The 17211-nt window shown below is 46.4% G+C and overlaps 2 protein-coding genes and 3 non-coding genes across 5 annotated transcripts; all 5 read left to right on the plus strand.

Moving 5' to 3' along the window:
- Positions 1–3470: 3470 nt before the first annotated feature.
- On the plus strand, positions 3471–6053 carry LOC123187859 (transcription factor BHLH062). Its single transcript, XM_044599823.1, has 5 exons — positions 3471–3650; positions 3730–3819; positions 4341–4456; positions 4856–4983; positions 5418–6053. The coding sequence occupies exons 2-5, from the start codon at positions 3767–3769 to the stop codon at positions 5883–5885; spliced, it is 765 nt and encodes a 254-aa protein (XP_044455758.1). The 5' UTR covers positions 3471–3650; positions 3730–3766; the 3' UTR covers positions 5886–6053.
- Positions 6054–8085: 2032 nt separating this feature from the next.
- LOC123187860 (40S ribosomal protein S9-2) lies at positions 8086–11658 on the plus strand. Its single transcript, XM_044599824.1, has 3 exons — positions 8086–8250; positions 8810–9191; positions 11187–11658. The coding sequence occupies exons 1-3, from the start codon at positions 8223–8225 to the stop codon at positions 11362–11364; spliced, it is 588 nt and encodes a 195-aa protein (XP_044455759.1). The 5' UTR covers positions 8086–8222; the 3' UTR covers positions 11365–11658.
- On the plus strand, positions 9511–9600 carry LOC123038506 (small nucleolar RNA Z161/Z228). The gene has a single exon (XR_006417894.1). It is a non-coding gene; the product is annotated as a small nucleolar RNA Z161/Z228 (small nucleolar RNA).
- LOC123038505 (small nucleolar RNA Z161/Z228) lies at positions 10401–10488 on the plus strand. The gene has a single exon (XR_006417893.1). It is a non-coding gene; the product is annotated as a small nucleolar RNA Z161/Z228 (small nucleolar RNA).
- On the plus strand, positions 10722–10804 carry LOC123038507 (small nucleolar RNA Z162). The gene has a single exon (XR_006417895.1). It is a non-coding gene; the product is annotated as a small nucleolar RNA Z162 (small nucleolar RNA).
- Positions 11659–17211: the final 5553 nt, after the last annotated feature.

Genomic DNA, 17211 nt, shown 5'->3' on the forward strand with positions numbered 1-17211 from the left:
GGTCTTGTCCATCACATCATTCTCCTAATGATGTGATCCCGTTTATCAACGACATCCAATGTCCATAGCCAGGAAACCATGACTATCTGTTGATCACAACGAGCTAGTCAACTAGAGGCTCACTAGGGACATATTGTGGTCTATGTATTCACACGTGTATTACGTTTTCCGGATAATACAGTTATAGCATGAATAAAAGACAATTATCATGAACAAGGAAATATAATAATAATACTTTTATTATTGCCTCTAGGGCATATTTCCAACAATTTAATCAAACAAAAACCGAATACAAGGAAAATGATTGATCTTTATACCTCATCATTGTATCTTGTGCGGCATATGACTGTAAAGGTGACCCAATTTTGCCTCTGGAGCGAAGCGAGGTGGGGGAGGGTCGCGGGCACCTACTTTCCCCGTCTTCTTCCTCTACCCCTTTTGGCACATGTGGGGGGATGCCGCCGCCTTCATGCAACATCATATGCATTGTCACCACTTTGCCAAACTCTTCAGCGGTAATGTGGACGAGGTGTTGGCCTAGGCGGAGGCGGCCGGCCGTCAAAGGCACATGAGCTTCCGGAGGAATGGAATCCTGCTCGAAAACAATGGAATCATACGCGAGGGTCGAGGTGCCATCCAAGCCATCACCGACCATGACTAGGGAAGGTCGAAAGCGGTGCTATGACGTGGGAGTGGAGGCAGCACAAGCGGGAAGAGTAGCGGGAGGGGAAGATGTGATTTGCGTCAAGCCGTATTCTGGATGGAGCGCGCTCCAACCCTCCCCCCTCAATGCCAAATACGGAGGCTTGCAGGCTCATCTTGGAGCGTGATTCAAACATTATGATGATCGAGGGCGGAATGGCGACTCTGCTAGTGTCCTTTTCGATCAAAATCATGATAGTGGTGGTTATAATGGTGATTGACCAATATGGAGGCTCTACTAGAGTTGCTCTAAGCCCACCATAGCCCCTTGTAAAAAACTGAGAACAAATTATGTAGTACCAAAAGGCGCATTTTCTTGCATTGTATATTTCATTCTATCTCTCGCTCTCTCTAGGTTTTTTTCCATTTTCAAGATTGAATAAGTGAAGTCATACTTTGGCGGTGCGGCGAGGAAATGAACATGGCTTGGAACTTCTAAAAAAGGTATCATTTGACGTGTTGGCAATGGTACATGTATCAGAGTTTAGAGGGACCCGTGGATTCCTAGGGGACCTTTGTTTGGTTCTATCATGCTAAAAATGACGATGCAAACTTAATAGAGTCTCCGATTTTCTGGACATTAATGGAACTTGGAGAGTGGAATTATTGAACCAACACTTTATTGCCGTGGGTGTGTTGGCTATCCGTAAAATTCGCACGTCCACTTATTAGCAAGAGATTTTATTGCTTGGCAGCCAGATTCCAGAGGTTGCTTCAGCGTCCGCAGTGCCTATAAGCTCGCAATGGAACAACATGAAGAGACCTTCTCGGTGGGGTTTTTTCTAGTTCTAATCCCAATGGTGATAGAAGTTTTTGGAACTTAATCTGGCGTGCCACAGTTCCACATCGCATGCGATCACATGCATGAAAAAGGTTGGGGCAGGTGCACTGTCGACCATGCAATGTAAATGGGCGCGACATATACCCCGGCAGGCCTCCTGCTTGTTGTGTGGCGCTGCTATTGATGACACATCTCATGCATTGCTTACATGTGACATGGCGACTGCACTTTGAGATTCCACGGGCGAGATTTTGCCAATACCACCGAAGGAACATGTGGCGAATACAAGTCCGGAATGTCTGCTGCATCTGTTAGCCATGCAAGATAGCACTGCTAGAGATATGATTCTGATGTTGCTATGGAGAGTGTGGAATCCTCCGAATGACCTTACACATGGAAAATCTATTCCGCCGACCGAAGTTTCAGGTGACTCTTTGAACAATTATTTGAACTCCATACGAGATGTGAAGGTCCCGAGTGTCGAGGACATGTTAAAGGGCAAGACCCTTATGGATGCTCCCGTTCTGGTGCGGGTAGGGATACCGAAGCCGACTGAGCCGTTTTGGTCTTTGCCTTCGCCCAGCTGGCTCGCCCTCTCAGTGGATGGCTCCTTCTCCTTGGAGGATGGGTTCGCTCGAGCGGGTAAGATCCTTCGTGAAAACAATGGTGGTGTTATCCCTGCAGCTCATCACGTGCTCTTCTTTAGGAACAATGCACTGGAGGCAGAAATGCTAGCAATGCAAGATGGAATGGCCTTGGCAATTCAATGCTCTAATCTCCCTATTTTGGTGCAGTCCGACTTGGTGGGCTCTGTCTCTCTCTTTATTGTCAAAATATCCCTTGTCAAATCGTCTTGTGGTCACTTGTTAGAGGAGATTAAGTTGCTCATGTTGAAGCATGAGTTTGTTTCAGTTAAGATAGCCCGCTACAAAATAGAGTTTCTCTCTGTCTTGATAATTAGGCTCGCATGGCTCTCAGTACCGCTTGTTGGTTATAGTGAGGACCGCCTTTTATTCTAGATCTTGTCTCAGCGGACTGTAATCTCAGTGCTTTGGGATAAAATTCTTTTACCCTCGCAGAAAGAAAGTCATACTAAATTTCTTATGGTAATTCTACCGAGCGAACGTGCTCCAGTGATTCTGTGTGCACCCCTTGATTCAACAAGCGGTCGCACGCGTGCCATGATCACAACGATGCATGATATCATCAAAAATCGATCGCATTGCACATGCGGATGAGTCATGCAAAATTTGAAAGATCGAGAAATGGTTGGGATGGTTGGCAAGGGAGAACATGGAGTTTCTTAGCTCGGGTTCAGTAAAAAAAACATTAAAAAATATTTCAAGTGCTTGCAAAGCTTTATCATGGAATTACATCCGCGGAAGTCATGGCAAAAAATAAAATAATTGATGCTCCGAAGATGCTATTTTCAAAAGCATTTTGAAGCACTGATTTTATCTTTTTTGTCGGGACTTCCACAAATGTGATATGCCGATGAAAATTTGCAAGCACTCGAAACATTTATTGATGTTTGCCCACAAAAAAAAAATCAGAATTGTATTTTTTTGATTTTACTGTTCATGCCAAGAGCATTTGAGCGTAGATTAGGACTTTCGTAGTAATTCCTTTCTGTTTTCTTTCTTTAACCTTCGGTATATAAAATTCGCACGGGATCACGAGGCCGGATGCCACCGGGCACGCGCGAGCACGTGGCGGGATCCAGGTCGGACCGGATAAACTAGGCGCGGGGCCAGCGGCGCCACGCCGCCCACCCGCCGCTGGGTCCGGAGGCTCGTGCCCACCACGGCACCGCGCCCTCGCCCTCGCCCGCCACGGCGCCAAGGTGCGAAGTCCACGCAGCAGCACGCGCGGCCGAACGGTGCCGTCCACGCGCCCCGCCCCATCGCCATCCTCCTTTCCCCGCCCCACGGTTCGGCTACGCTACACGACGTCCCCAATCACACGGCGGGTCGCTTTCTCCCTCCGCCCCCGGCTTCTCCCCCCCGTTGGACGATCCGCCCGTCGTCCTCCCCCTACTTAGCTTCCCCTCCCCGTCTCTCCCCCTCTTCCTCCCCCTTTCACCTCGAGCGATCACGGAGAGGAGAACCACAGGTAGACGAGCCCCTCGCGCCCCCAAATCCTCGGCCCTTCCCCGCTTCAATTGGAGGTAATCGTCGTGATTGATCGTTTTGGCGCTGGGTCGGGCCGTGTGGAGGAACTGACGGAGCTCGTGCTTGGTTTTACAGTCGCAGGGGAGGTACCGGATCGAGCTTCCCGGTCGGCATGGTGCCCAGGGACATGGTGAATGCCCCCGCCGAGAGGCTGCACGACCAAGGGTGAGTTCTGGGGCCTGTAAATTTTTTTTTCAGTCTCGGGGAGAGGAACAAGAAAATGAACTGGCCCGCAGATGGAATTCCAGAGCAAAAGGAATTCTAGAGCGATTTTTACCCTGTAGAATTGGTTCGAGCACCATCTTTTTCAATAAAGTCTTGGCGAGTGATATGGAAATACTGAAACCCACATGACTTCATATTCAACCTTGAAGTAGAGGAACCAAGCACTGGATTTTTGCCCTGAACAATCATTGTTTCTGAGATTATAAACTGCTTGCAAGTTGTAGCATCCATTCCATTGGTAATCACGTGGCCGCGGAAGAAGTAATTCGGTGTGGCTTCTTGTGTTTCTGATTTCGTGAGCTACAAATTTGATGTGTGCAATAGCGCTCACCGTGGTTGGTGCCTTATGATCCTGAAAACTCCTACCACTTCATGGTGAACCACCGCAAAGATAAAACTGCCCCGTACAATTCTGATACCACCTGACTGTGTTCTTCCACTGATGTTTGAATATTGTGCAGGTCTGTCGTGAACAGGAAGTGTGAGAAGGTGCCAAAGAAAATCCATAAGTCGGAGAGGGAGAAACGGAAGCGAGGCACGCAGAATGACCTCTTTAATGAGCTGGGAGCCATGCTAGGTATGTGTATATATATCTTACTAGTACAAAGCAGCAAGCTGCAACAACATGATTTCTGGTGCCACTACCGCGTTTGGAAGTTTCTTTATATGAGCTTGTGGGGTGGTTATCTCTATGTAAAACTTAGCATGCTGGTAGAGCTCTTGGGTCATCCAAATGCTAGGCTGATTTTATTAGGATAATAAAGCAAGATCACAGATTCAACATCTAGCAAATAGCTTGTATTCACACAATAGCCTGAGTTTTGACCTTTCACTATGCAAGGCAAATTTACATCTGAGTGCATATATGTCACGACTTTCTCCCCATGTGTCTGATTAGTTTGTATCAAATCTACAGCCCCATCCTTTTGGATATGCATTAATACTTTCTAAAACAATGCAAACATCTCCTTTTCAGAACCAGACAGGCAGAACAACGGGAAGGCATGTGTATTGGGTGACACTACACGGATACTGAAGGATTTAGTTTCACAAGTGGAATCTCTTCGGAAGGAGAATAGCACACTGAAGAATGAATCTCATTATGTAAGACCTTTTGAATAGAGCAACTCTATTCAGCAATTTGATGATTTGTGTCTATTATATCATGGATATGAAAATGTTAGTACATATTCTTGTGCTGAGATTCCTTTAGAATAGGAAACCAATCCCATCCTTTAACATTTATGGCTTCATGCCCAGTAACATTATTTATGAACAAATAAGAACTACTCCCTCTGTTCCTAAATATAAGCCTTTTTAGAGATTCCAACACGGACTATGTATACGGAGCAAAATGAGTGAATCTACACTCTAAAATACGTCTATATATATACGTACATAGTCTGTATTGAAATTCTAAAAAGGCTTATATTTAGAAATGGAGGGAGTAATTTACACTATTATCACTGCTCAGATAATACACTTCCTCAGCACTTCATCACTGATGCATTTCCTACTTTCCTCATGATATGAAACAGGTTGTGTTGGAGAGAAATGAACTGCGTGATGACAACAGCATGCTTCGCAATGAAATCCTGGAGCTTCAGAACAAGCTTAGAATGCGTCTGCAGAGCAACCCTATTTGGAGCCAGGATACTACTACAAGATCAGCCGTTGCAGTACCTTATCCCACAAGCGGAGTGTTCCCAGTACAGCATTCGCCACATTCACCAGTCATCACCTCGACAGCACTTTCTCTGCATCCCGTAATCACTGAGCAATGCTATGCTGCCCCACCACGAGAGCTGCAGCTCTTCCCGGAAGCTTCATCTGCATCCACTGAAGACAGCGAACTGTCACAAGACCAGGGGATTTCCAATAGTGTGACGCCGCCCCAGGCACGGTACCCAACACCAGCGGTGATGTCACCAGTAAACGAATTCCCAATCCTTCCAAGGATGGGAGAGGAGCAACAATATAGTAGTGGCACTAGTGAGGAGGTTTAAGTACATAACACAATTTGCTTCACCGTTTGTGAAGTTTCTGTAGTGTGAGTGGAGTGTGTTTCTGTGCAACAGATACATACGCAGATGTGCATGTAAACTCCAATCTGTCTCCGAATCTTTATCTTAACGGGTTAAATAGGTGATAATAAAAACTGCTTTACCCCTGAATCTTGTATCTGATAACTGCACATGTATGGATTGCTCTTCAGCAAAAATCAGTCGAGATGATGATACCGTTGTTAGTCACCTGTGCATAAGTATATTTTCGAATCGACAGTCCGACCTTGTGATCAATTGGTGGTCGCTGCTTCAGTTCAGCAAGGTTAGATATCTTAGGAAGACACATCAATGGAGCTGCAGCCCGCTTCTTTCCTGTCCGTGACCATTTTCTGCCCTTGTGAATCCCTGATCTGTGCTATTTCATCCCAACGGCCTTCCATTGCGTATGCGTTCGACAGCAGAATGGTATCAGACGGATGGTAATTGCCCATGGCGTCCAACCGTGCCTGCACCATCCTCCCCAGCTCGACATTGCCATGAACTCTGCAGGCTGCAAGTAAAGTTCTCCATCCCATAGCGTCGCCATGGGACGACAAACTTCTTATAAGCTCATACGCTTCATCCAATCGCCCCGCCTTTCCGAGGAGATCGATGATGCAGCCATAGTGTTCGGTGTGGGGAGACATACCATATTTCCGGACCATGCTCTCGAGGTGCTTCTTCCCTTCAAACACTAACCCGCCATGGCTACAAGCATTGAGCACCGCAAGAAAGGTAACCTCGTTAGGAGTGACACCGACTTGCTGCATCGAGTGAAACAGGGATATCGCGGCATCTGACTGCCCATTAACCCCCAACCCCATGATCATCGCAGTCCATGCCATCACATCCCTGTCGCGCATTGCATAAAAGACTGCAATCGCCTCCTTGGGGTACCCACACTTGAAGTACATATCCACGAGCGATGTTCCTAGTGCAGTGTCAAGCTCAAGGCCAAGCTCCAGCGCAAGCTCATGGATGTGACGACCGGGTACGATTGCCCCCGATGCTCCACACGCAGAGAGCACACCCACAAGAGTCCCTGTGTTTGGTTTCAGTCCCTCCTGTCTCATCCTATCCACCAAGCCCATTGCCTCCTCAATTTGCCCCGCCTTTGCGCAACTATCCACCATGCAATTATACAGCACCAAGTCCCTCCTCGTCGCCTCTTCGAAGACCTTCTTTGCGCATCCAATATCCCCTTTCCTAGAATACATCCCCTCCATTGCTGCCGCCACCTTGACATCCTTGCAGAACCCTGTCTTGACGCTGAACCCATGCACTGACTCCCCTCGCCACCCGCACGCAACCAAGGCGACCACCGCCGTCGGACTGACATCCACACCACAGCACATCATAGCCCTGAACACCTCCACCGCCGCACTGATCTCTCCGGTTCTGGCATAGCTCCCGATCATCGTGTTCCACGACACGGTGTCCCTCTCAGGCATTTCATCGAATATCCTCCGCGCGTCCCCCATGCTCCCTATGCAGCAGTAGAAGTGGCACAGCACGTTCCCCAGGCCCACGACGCCGGAGAACCCGAACCGCAGCAGGAGCGCATGGACCTGCCGCCCGAGCGAGGCCGCCGCGTCGTCGCCGGAGTTCTTGGCGCAGAGCGCGACGAGCGGCTGGAAGGCGAACTCGTCCAGCGCGGGGAGGCGCGCGCGGGCGGAGGCGAGGACGGCGAGGGACGCGGAGGCGGCCGGGGAGAAGGAGGGCGAGGCGGAGAGCGCGCGGAGGAGGGCCGTGTGGTGGAAGAGGGTGGGGCACGGAATGGCGGCGAAGAGGGAGAGCGCGTAGGGCAGCGGCGCGAGCGGGGACGCGAGCAGCCTGGCGGTCGGGAGCGCGTGGTGCGGGAAGAGCGAGACCTTGAGCATGGCCGCGTGGAGCTGGAGCAGGTGCGCCGGCCGCGTCGCCGACCTGAGCAGCGCCGTGATCGTGGTGACCAGCGGCTTCCCCGGCGACGGCCGCGGCATGGCTCGGCCGTCGCGCGCGCGGACGCGCGGTGAGGTGTTTTTTCCCCCCCTGTGAGTGCGCCCCGTTCGCTGCTTCGAGTTCACGGCCTTATTACGCGGGGTGGGCCGCGTGTGTCTGCCTCGCCGTTAAAGGCTCACTAGGGCTTGCATAAGCAAAGAGGGCCAAAGTCCAAAGCCCGGCCCATCAGACAGAACTAGGTTTAGCCCTCCCCTATATAATATCGCCTCGTCCTCTCGGCCGCCACTCTCCACCGATCCCCTCACCCCCACCGGCGGCGCACAGCCCGACGACCCGAGCGATCCTGCGGAGGCGGCAGCCATGGTGCACGTCAACTTCTACCGCAACTGTAAGGCCCCCTCTACGCACCCACCCATGTCGTCGTAATGCGCGCCGCGTATGCTGAACGGCGTCTCTCTCTCTGGGCCGATCCAAATTTGCTTTTCTAGTTTCATGAGGCAGCGTCTGTTGGTGTCTGGTATAGGATCGCAAATGCTTAGTTTCGTTCCCGTTTCCGGTTTTGATCGGATGAACTCGACGCTCTGTACCCTGTGGCGAAGAAGATTTGTAGACTAGCCTGGTACGGAGCAGATTTGGTTCTAAAACGAGAGATTTTGGTTATGTTCTTATTTGTAGTTGAAATTTATGTTCTTAAACTTGAGATATTTCTGTTATCTTGTGACACTTCACTCGGTTTAGTCTAATGCGGCTTCCATTGCGTATAGTTTAGTCTTTGATGCGAGATAATTAGCACGAGTTGTGCTTTTAATACATATTCGTCTCCTGCTTGACGTCTAAGTGTTTAAGCCATGCCATTTCCACTCGATATTTCACTGTTATGTGCTTGTGTTGTATCTGATTGTTGTTTTTGGGTCTTACAAGTGTCTTACGATTTTGTTGTGGTGCAGATGGGAAGACCTTCAAGAAGCCAAGGCGTCCGTATGAGAAGGAGCGTCTTGACGCTGAGCTGAAGCTGGTTGGGGAGTACGGTCTGCGGGCCAAGCGTGAGCTCTACCGTGTGCAGTACGCCCTCAGCCGCATCCGAAATGCTGCCAGGGAGCTGCTCACCCTGGATGAGAAGAACCCCCGCCGTATCTTTGAGGGTGCAGCGCTCCTCCGCCGCATGAACCGCTACGGTCTTCTCACTGAGGAACAGAACAAGCTTGATTATGTGCTTGCCCTCACTGTTGACAACTTCCTCCAGCGCCGTCTCCAGACCATCGTCTTCAAGAATGGCATGGCCAAGTCAATCCATCATGCTCGTGTCCTTATCAGACAGCGCCACATCAGGTTAGCTATCCACACTCACCCATCTCTTCATGCATGTTGAAATTTACAGGGCTACTAGTTTATCCTGTCATGCAATATCATTCAGCACTCACCTGGGAATCATTTATCCACAATGAGATATGTACCTATGTTGTTGTAGCCAACAGTTTTGTGCTTCACTATAATATCATCATAGATCATATGCATAAGTTTGTTTGGATGCAGTTTGGTAATTTAGATGATAGTTTTCTATATTTGTTGCTGATATTGTTATACATTTTTTGGCTGGTGGGTCTCTACTGATTCTATACACATGACTTGTGCCTATTCATTTTGGATAGGGCATATGATGAGAAACTGTATGCAAACTCATGACGGTCGTCTAAGATACTTTGTGTATAATGTTGCAATCATATTTTCTCTGATGTCCCTTGTTCTTGATCTCTGGGGTATGCTACCCATGATGGATCATTTTGTGTGACTTGCTTGTCTTACTGTAATCATGTCCTAGTTTAATTTTGAGCTTTGCAATCTTATTCTTCTGGAAAAGTAACACAATCTGAAAATTTCTGAGTTTCAGAATGTCTGTTCAAATCTATTAAGGTTGTGGTTGATTTACTCTTCCATGGTTTAGTTGCTAATATATCTATTTGGGCTTCTTATTTGAGAGGATAGATCAAAACATTACACACAGTGTCCTGTTCATATTAACTCTAATAATTGTTGTAGATCTTTCTGTTGCTAACTTGTTATGTCCTTGTCATTCTGAGTGCTCTATTTGGCTGCTAAGCTCTTTATTTTGTCTGATATTTTGTTTTCTTCTTCTTCAGCTTGATAGCTTCATTTTCTGTTGGTTAGTTGACTTCATATACCAGCCTTTACTTTTTCTGCTGACAACATGAAGCAACTGGCTCTGAATCAGTTAGCTTTTGTGAATGAACATGCCTGGGTAACCTTGGCTGTTGATCTGAACTTGTAAATCCCTTGTTGCTCTTAAAGGTTTGAACAACATGATTTTCCTTGTTTTTGTTTATTGATATTCATCACTCTTGAACCAATCCTTGTAAACTGTAGTAGTGGCAGACCTGAAGATGATGATTTATAGATCATGCTTGATAATTGTGAGGTTGCCTATGTCTGTAGGTTTATATTAGTCAGTTTGGTTCCAGTTTTTTTTTGCCAATATTTGTACATTTTTGGCTGGTCAATCTGTACTGATTGAAGGATACAGGACATATGATGAGAAACTTATGTCACTCACGACGGTCGTCTGAGACACTTTGTGTGTAATGTTGCAATCAAATATTCTCTGATGTCCTTGCCTTTTCAGATTTGCGATCTTATTCTGGAAAATGATTTCAATCTGAAATTCTCAGTTTCAGAATATCTATTCGAATTTATGAAGGTTATAGGTGAACTCTTCCATGGTTTATTTGCTAATAGATCTTTTTTGGGCAATCTTATTTTGAGTGGATTGATCAGTGCTTAGGGAGTTATTTTTCATATCACCTCTTTTGTAGTTCTGTTAAAATATCCACAGTACATGTTTTTGAGGGCACAATGAGGAGTTAATATATCTCTACTGAGGTTGGAAGACCAATGACTCTTTATGTCCTTTTCATTCTGAGTGCCCTATTTTGCTGCTAACCTCTTTATTTTGATTGATATATGCTGTTTTTCTTCAGCTTTATTTGTGTTGGTCTTTGTCTACCAGCCTTTTCATTTTCTTCTCTGAACAGTTAGCTTTTGTGAATGAACATGTCTTGGTAACATTGGCCTAAATTTTGTTTAATTGTATTCTTAATTTCCATTTGTTGTTAAACTTCTAACTCACTTGTTGTCTTGAAGGTTTGAACAACATAATTTCCTTGTTATACTTTGAACATTTTCATCACTCTTGTCTTGAGATCCTTGACTACTGTAGATGTGAGGCATATCATATATAATGATCAGCACTTGGTGTTTCTTTAGTGCTGTTTTTATCCATTGATGATCTTACTGTTGTATATGTTCCAGGGTTGGAAAGCAGCTCGTCAACATTCCTTCTTTCATGGTGAGGGTGGACACTGAGAAACACGTCGACTTCTCGCTCACCAGCCCCCTGGGTGGTGGCCAACCTGGAAGAGTGAAGCGGAAGAACCAGAAGAAGGCCTCAGGTGGTGGTGGTGATGACGGCGAGGAGGAGGAAGACTAAGCGCCCAGCCTCACCCGCATAACTTCCGTTGCAGAAATGTTGAGATTGCCTTGTGGAACTTGCAACGTGAAATGATTCAAACTTTGGTTCGTTCTTAGAAACTTAGTGGTGTAGAGCTTTCGTTGCTTCAGCTATCGATTCTAAAATTAAACTTATGGTTGTCAGTTTTGCTTGGTTAGTGACCACCGAGCATAAGAAGTGAACTCAGTGAGGCTGCTTCGTTTTTTGTGAACCAAACGTATCTTGTTTATCGATTTGACAAGCCTGGTTCTGAGTTATTTTACTCTGCATGAAGTGTTACTGTTGTCCTTGCTATCCTTCTCTTTTGTCTGATTGGCTAGGTTGGTGTGTCGACCGAATGATCAGAATAAGTGCTATATAGTACTCTTTCCAAGGCTATAATTCCAATTGTAGTATTAATAACAATTTTGTACTGTATTGTGGACGTTTATTGAAACTGCTACCAAGTGTCCATGACCAAGCCGCCTTAAAGCACAAAACTATATAAAATCCATGGATCTCAGCCGAAAAGTTCCTAGGGTTCATCTAGGCGTGGAGTTTCTGAATGTCCATGTCCGCTGCCATCTGGGCAGCACGACAGGGAAGAGGGAGGTGACATGCGCCATCTCGGAAGGATCATTAAACCAGATCATTAAGATCATTAAGCGCAACCATAAGTTCGTTTAGCTAGCTTGAAATGTTAGACCGATAAATGGGCTTCAACAGGATTAAGCGGGCCATGTCTTCGTCGTCACTTGATGTATCGTCCTGTCACTCCTCCATATAAATGATAACCGATGTTGCAATGATCTGCGCATCAGCGATTTTTTTACCTTCCCGCGTGTGGCTTCTGTGGGCCAAAGAGCATATAAACCCTGGATTACCATCGACCTCTCTTGCCCCGTGGCTTCTGTGGGTCATGGCATCATCCATCTCGAAAGTGCACTCCGAGGGCCTGCTGAAACAGGTGGGATCGTCCCCTGAGCTCCCAATTCCGAGCACAAATATCTCCAAAAAGGTACCGAGTGAGGACATTGCCCAAAACCTGTGATATAATGTCTCTCCCTACTACTTGTATCCCATGGAGCAAGCCATCCTTTGTGGTTGACGACCGTCAAAGAAGGTTCGTGTCATCCGGTCTTCACGGGATTCTTTGCCATGCATAGGTTGTCAGAATTGCTATTCTATTGTACAATTCTACGATTTTACAATCAAAACTAGCCCTTCCGATTCTACGATTTTGGTTAGTACAGTCTACGTTTTTACGATTCTGATAGTTAAGATTGTATAATTTGTGATTCTACCATCAGAGCTTCGATCCGATTCAGAATTACAATTATGACAACCTTGGTTGACTTAACTGTGCACCGTCCTAAAAATAATAATTAGAAAACATAATCGCCTTCAACATCGACCTTACCAACAGAGGGCAAAAAGGGCCTCCCTTTCGATTTGGAAAGAGCACCCCGAGAATAATATTGAGCCGTTCTTCAAATTCAAAGGTGAATGCCGATGCAACAATATAGGATTAACGAAGAACCTCAAAGCAAGTTTGCGTTCACCACAAAACGTCATATCTGATTTGGCCAAACATAGATCCACAATTGTTTTCCCTTTCATCTCCATGACCCTAAAAGAGGTGAGGAACAAGGCCATCATAAGCCTGATCCAGCCGTACGACAAGTTTACTAGGGGTCCCATCGGGTCCACCACTTGCAATCACATATTTCTCCATAGAAAATAACTAAGCTAAGGGGCGTGCGCCTTGAAACACCGCTAGAGAGCGCCGGAGTGAAACCCCACAACAACATAGCGCCACAAATGGTGAGGCCATCGGAGGAGGAAGGGAGGGGTGCCGGAGCACCCTCAACGACTCCCAAGGAGGAGAGATAAAGGGAAGGGGAATAAGCCTACTTTCCTGTTTCCGAACCTATCATCGCTTATTACTTGCCTTGTTTCTACAATAATCATTGCTTAACTCATGTTAGATGATAGATTAGAGCATGGTCAATAATGTAGCCGGTTGGTGGCTATAGAGAGGGAACTGGATCCTCTAACATTAAGAAGGAAAGTTAGAGAAGCTACAATTAGATGCCAAGCCATGTAAAGTTTTTATGAAAAAATATTCATAGAATAGGTTCGCTCTTAGATAGGCTCCAAGTACTCCCTCCGGTCCTTTTTAGTTCGCATATAAGATTTGACTGAAGTCAAGCCTCATAAAGTTTGACCAACTTTATAGAAAAAAGTACTAACATTCACAATCTGAAATCAATATTAATAGATGTGTCATGATTTAAAGTTTCATATTGTATAACTTTAGCATGTCAGATGTTGATATTTTTTCATATAAGTACGGTCAATTTTTGTGAATTTTGACTTCAAAGAATTTTAATATGCAGAGTAAAAAGGACTGGAGGGAGTATTTAGTATTTTCATGAACAATGCATAAGATTGGAAGTGAACTATATGCATACTACTTTTTCCCGATCCATGTGCCATAGCAGAGAATAAGAGGCCACTCCAGACTCTATCATTTCTTCTCACTCTTCCAAATAAGATTTTATGGAATGAAAAGTCTTGTAGCCTACTGATTAGGCTTTATTAGACTTGCTTTTAGAGCATGGTTAATAGTATAATCAAACTGCTGGCTATATGATCTTGTCACATCATCTGTAGTCGAGCTTATAGCCGGCAAGTACAATAATTGCGTGTAAATATGTACTACTTTATTGATACATGGTCTATCTCTCACTCTCATAAAGAATCTAGGAGCACATGCTACAACCGGTTATTAATAAGTAGTTCGCTTTTCTTCTCTCTCTTCTTCTCTCGTCTTTATCTCATAAAAAATATATTTAAAGTCTTACAGCCCGCCTACATCATCTTATTGTACTTGCTCTTATCACATTTATCATACTAAGAGCATCTACAGTCAGACTTGGCAAATCTGACCCCTCAAACACCTACGGATGCGCCCGGGCGCGTCCGCAGACAGTGACCGATCACGCCTCAAATAATCCATTACACAACCGGATACCTTAAATTAGGAACCTCAAATCCATACTATTACATGCAACACAAACCTAATCTTAAGCGAAGCCCGTCCAACTCCGCCGCTCCCATGTCCGGCGGCTGGCTGCGCTCCCCAGAGTGTTTGTCCGTTCGTCGGCGAGTAGAGTAGGACATGGGGCAGAAGCCGACTCACGAAACTCAATGCGTCACCGTCTCCCATGCTCTACACTTTCTCGTCGGAGCCCGGAACCCTGACGCTGTCAGTGGACGACAGATCGATGATGGACCCATCCTAGGATGAGCCGACGACATCCCCCATGATGCAGTTGCAGCACCCGGACTAGTGCACAGCATGGGACACCGAAGAATGCGACTTCGCCACGCCAACGTCCACTGCTGCCTCGCACGGCGGGCACGGCGGGCCATGTTTGCGTCAGACGACGCCCATGGTGCGTCATGCTGCTCAGCCCTCCAACGGAGGGGCGCGTCCGCCACTGCTTTCGGACACCAGACGAACCGCACCGCCTCCGATGAGGCAGCGATGCCACATGCCACGGCGGATCCATGCGTCATTTGGGCGGACGCAATGGATTCCCGACAGAAGGAGTCCGAGATCTGCCGTCGGGCGGCCTCCTCACGGGAGCGGCGGCGGAGCGCAAGGCGGACGGTCATCTCCTCCTCGGGGCCACGTGGGATGAGCTTAGACTCGACGGATCTGGAGGTGTTGGGCTCGGATCCGCTGGCTGCCATGCCGAAGCAGTCCGGAGGGCGCGGATAGGAGCTTCGATGGCGGATGGGAGTGGAATAAAGTGGCTAGTGTTTGGTTCTAGAAGTGGGTGAAGAGGAATATACATGGGGCTGGGTGGGTCAGCGTGGACCGGGTCCAATGTGACGAACGCCCACATATCCATCTCAGATTTGGGCTGGATATGAGGGTTAGCCCGGACATTTGTGCCCCGTTTGAAGCTTCCGTCTGAGTTGGTTTTTTGTGATCGATCACTAACTGGATTGTCTGTTTGGACGTATGAGACGGGTTTGAGGCGTCTAGCTGTATATGCTCTGAGCAGTGAGCTACGTAGTGCATAGTTACCATATAAATAATAAAAAATCAAGGAGTTTGGTTTAGTTAATTAGCTCGTGGTTTGCGTGGATAAGGACATGTTTCGCTTGAATCCACTGCACAGCCTGAACAGATTCGCTACGAGGGTCACGCCTTTCGATGGAAAGTGGAAGAAATATTGTTTGTTGCAGAAAGTGATCTTTTATTTTGTTATTATGCAGGAACAATAATGACAGTGCCAAAAAAAATCTAAGAGCATTTGGCTAACGTTTTAGAAGATTCCTTGCAAAAATAAAACTCGCAAATATAATTTCTTTAACACAGTATCGACATAGACGCTTATATATGCACGCATACACTTATTCTTATTATAACACACATTCTACTCCTATAAGCACCTTTAAAAAATCGAGTCGGCATATTATCTTGAGATTGAGGAAGTCACTAAAGGCGCCTTGTAGTCAATGGGAATTTTTCCTCACACTAAATGTGCATAGCTGAAAGTACTGAAATAAATTCAAGAATAAATGTGAGCACCAGGCCATGAACTTTGATGGGTTGGGAATACCACTTCCACATAAGGGCATATCCAATAGCAATCCGTAAATTTCCTCCCCTCATCCGTCCGCAGACATGGATGCGAGAGGCCGCCGTCCAACCGTAGCCGCATACACCCGGTTTTCTTTATCTTTTTAAATGCACACGATCAAATAGCCGCATACATAGGGTACATACGTTCAAGTAGCCGCATGCAGTAGTACTTCAAAATTTAAAAAGTTCAAATATTACATCCCAACATTGTTTTCCCCTTTAACCGCCCATTGATACTCAATCAGATTTTCGTTCAGCTGCTCGCGAGTTCGTCAATGCCGAATTTGTTGATGCATTTAAATAAACTCTTTAGATATGGCCGGATTCTGGTCTGGAAGTTGGATAGGATCACCCATGTTCTCAAATTCTAGTGCCGCGGCATCATCGCCACCCTCATCCTCAACGAACATGTTGTGCATGATCACAGAACATGTCATGACCTCCCACAAGGCCTCCGGGTCCCATTGTTTAGCAGGTCCACGAACAATCGCAAAATGGACCTGCAGAACTCCAAATGCTCTCTCGGCATCCTTTCTAGCTGCTTCTTGTGTTTGGGAAAAATGAACCTTTTTCTGGCCAACTAGGTTAGAGATGGTACTGACAAAAGTAGCCCACGGTGGGTAGATACAATCAACCAGATAGTATCCTATATTGTACTCATGCTCATTGAAAATATAGTAGCAAGGAAGAACTTTTCCTTCAATCAGCCTCGCGAACAACGATGATCACTGCAGCACATTGATGTCATTGTTCGACCTGGAATGCCAAAAAAAGCATGCCAAATCCAAAGATTTTGTGATGGAACTGCTTCAAGAATTATGGTGGGCTTCTTAACACGACCCTGATATTTCCCTTGTAAAGCCTTCAGATAGTTCTTCCATTTTCAATGCATGCAGTCAAGAGATACAAGCAAACCCGGCCACCCTCCTGCTTCTCAGATTGCTAAGAGCCTCTCGATGTCTGCCAGAGGTTGATAGAGGCAAGGGTGTCCCAATCTTTCGATGAGATGATAACTATCGATTTGGTGGAGACGACTTTGACGATCCGACTACAAACATGCAAGACGTCGCGCCTTAGCAATCGCTAAATGATACGTCTCCAACGTATCTACTTTTCCAAACACTGTTGCCCTTCTTTTGGACTCTAACTTGCATGATTTGAATGGAACTAACCCGGACTGACGC

Source organism: Triticum aestivum, chromosome 2A (genome assembly GCF_018294505.1).
Source record: "Triticum aestivum cultivar Chinese Spring chromosome 2A, IWGSC CS RefSeq v2.1, whole genome shotgun sequence".
Taxonomy (NCBI): Eukaryota; Viridiplantae; Streptophyta; class Magnoliopsida; order Poales; family Poaceae; genus Triticum; species Triticum aestivum.

Bases quoted from the DNA above. Each gene is read 5' to 3' on its own strand.
- LOC123187859 (XM_044599823.1), top strand. From the start codon at position 3,767: ATGGTGCCCAGGGACATGGTGAATGCCCCCGCCGAGAGGCTGCACGAC. The intron at 3,820-4,340 runs GTGAGTTCTGGG...AATATTGTGCAG, and splicing joins GAGAGGCTGCACGACCAAGG to GTCTGTCGTGAACAGGAAGT. The intron at 4,984-5,417 runs GTAAGACCTTTT...GATATGAAACAG, and splicing joins TGAAGAATGAATCTCATTAT to GTTGTGTTGGAGAGAAATGA.
- LOC123187860 (XM_044599824.1), top strand. From the start codon at position 8,223: ATGGTGCACGTCAACTTCTACCGCAACT. The intron at 8,251-8,809 runs GTAAGGCCCCCT...GTTGTGGTGCAG, and splicing joins CGTCAACTTCTACCGCAACT to ATGGGAAGACCTTCAAGAAG. The intron at 9,192-11,186 runs GTTAGCTATCCA...TATATGTTCCAG, and splicing joins ATCAGACAGCGCCACATCAG to GGTTGGAAAGCAGCTCGTCA.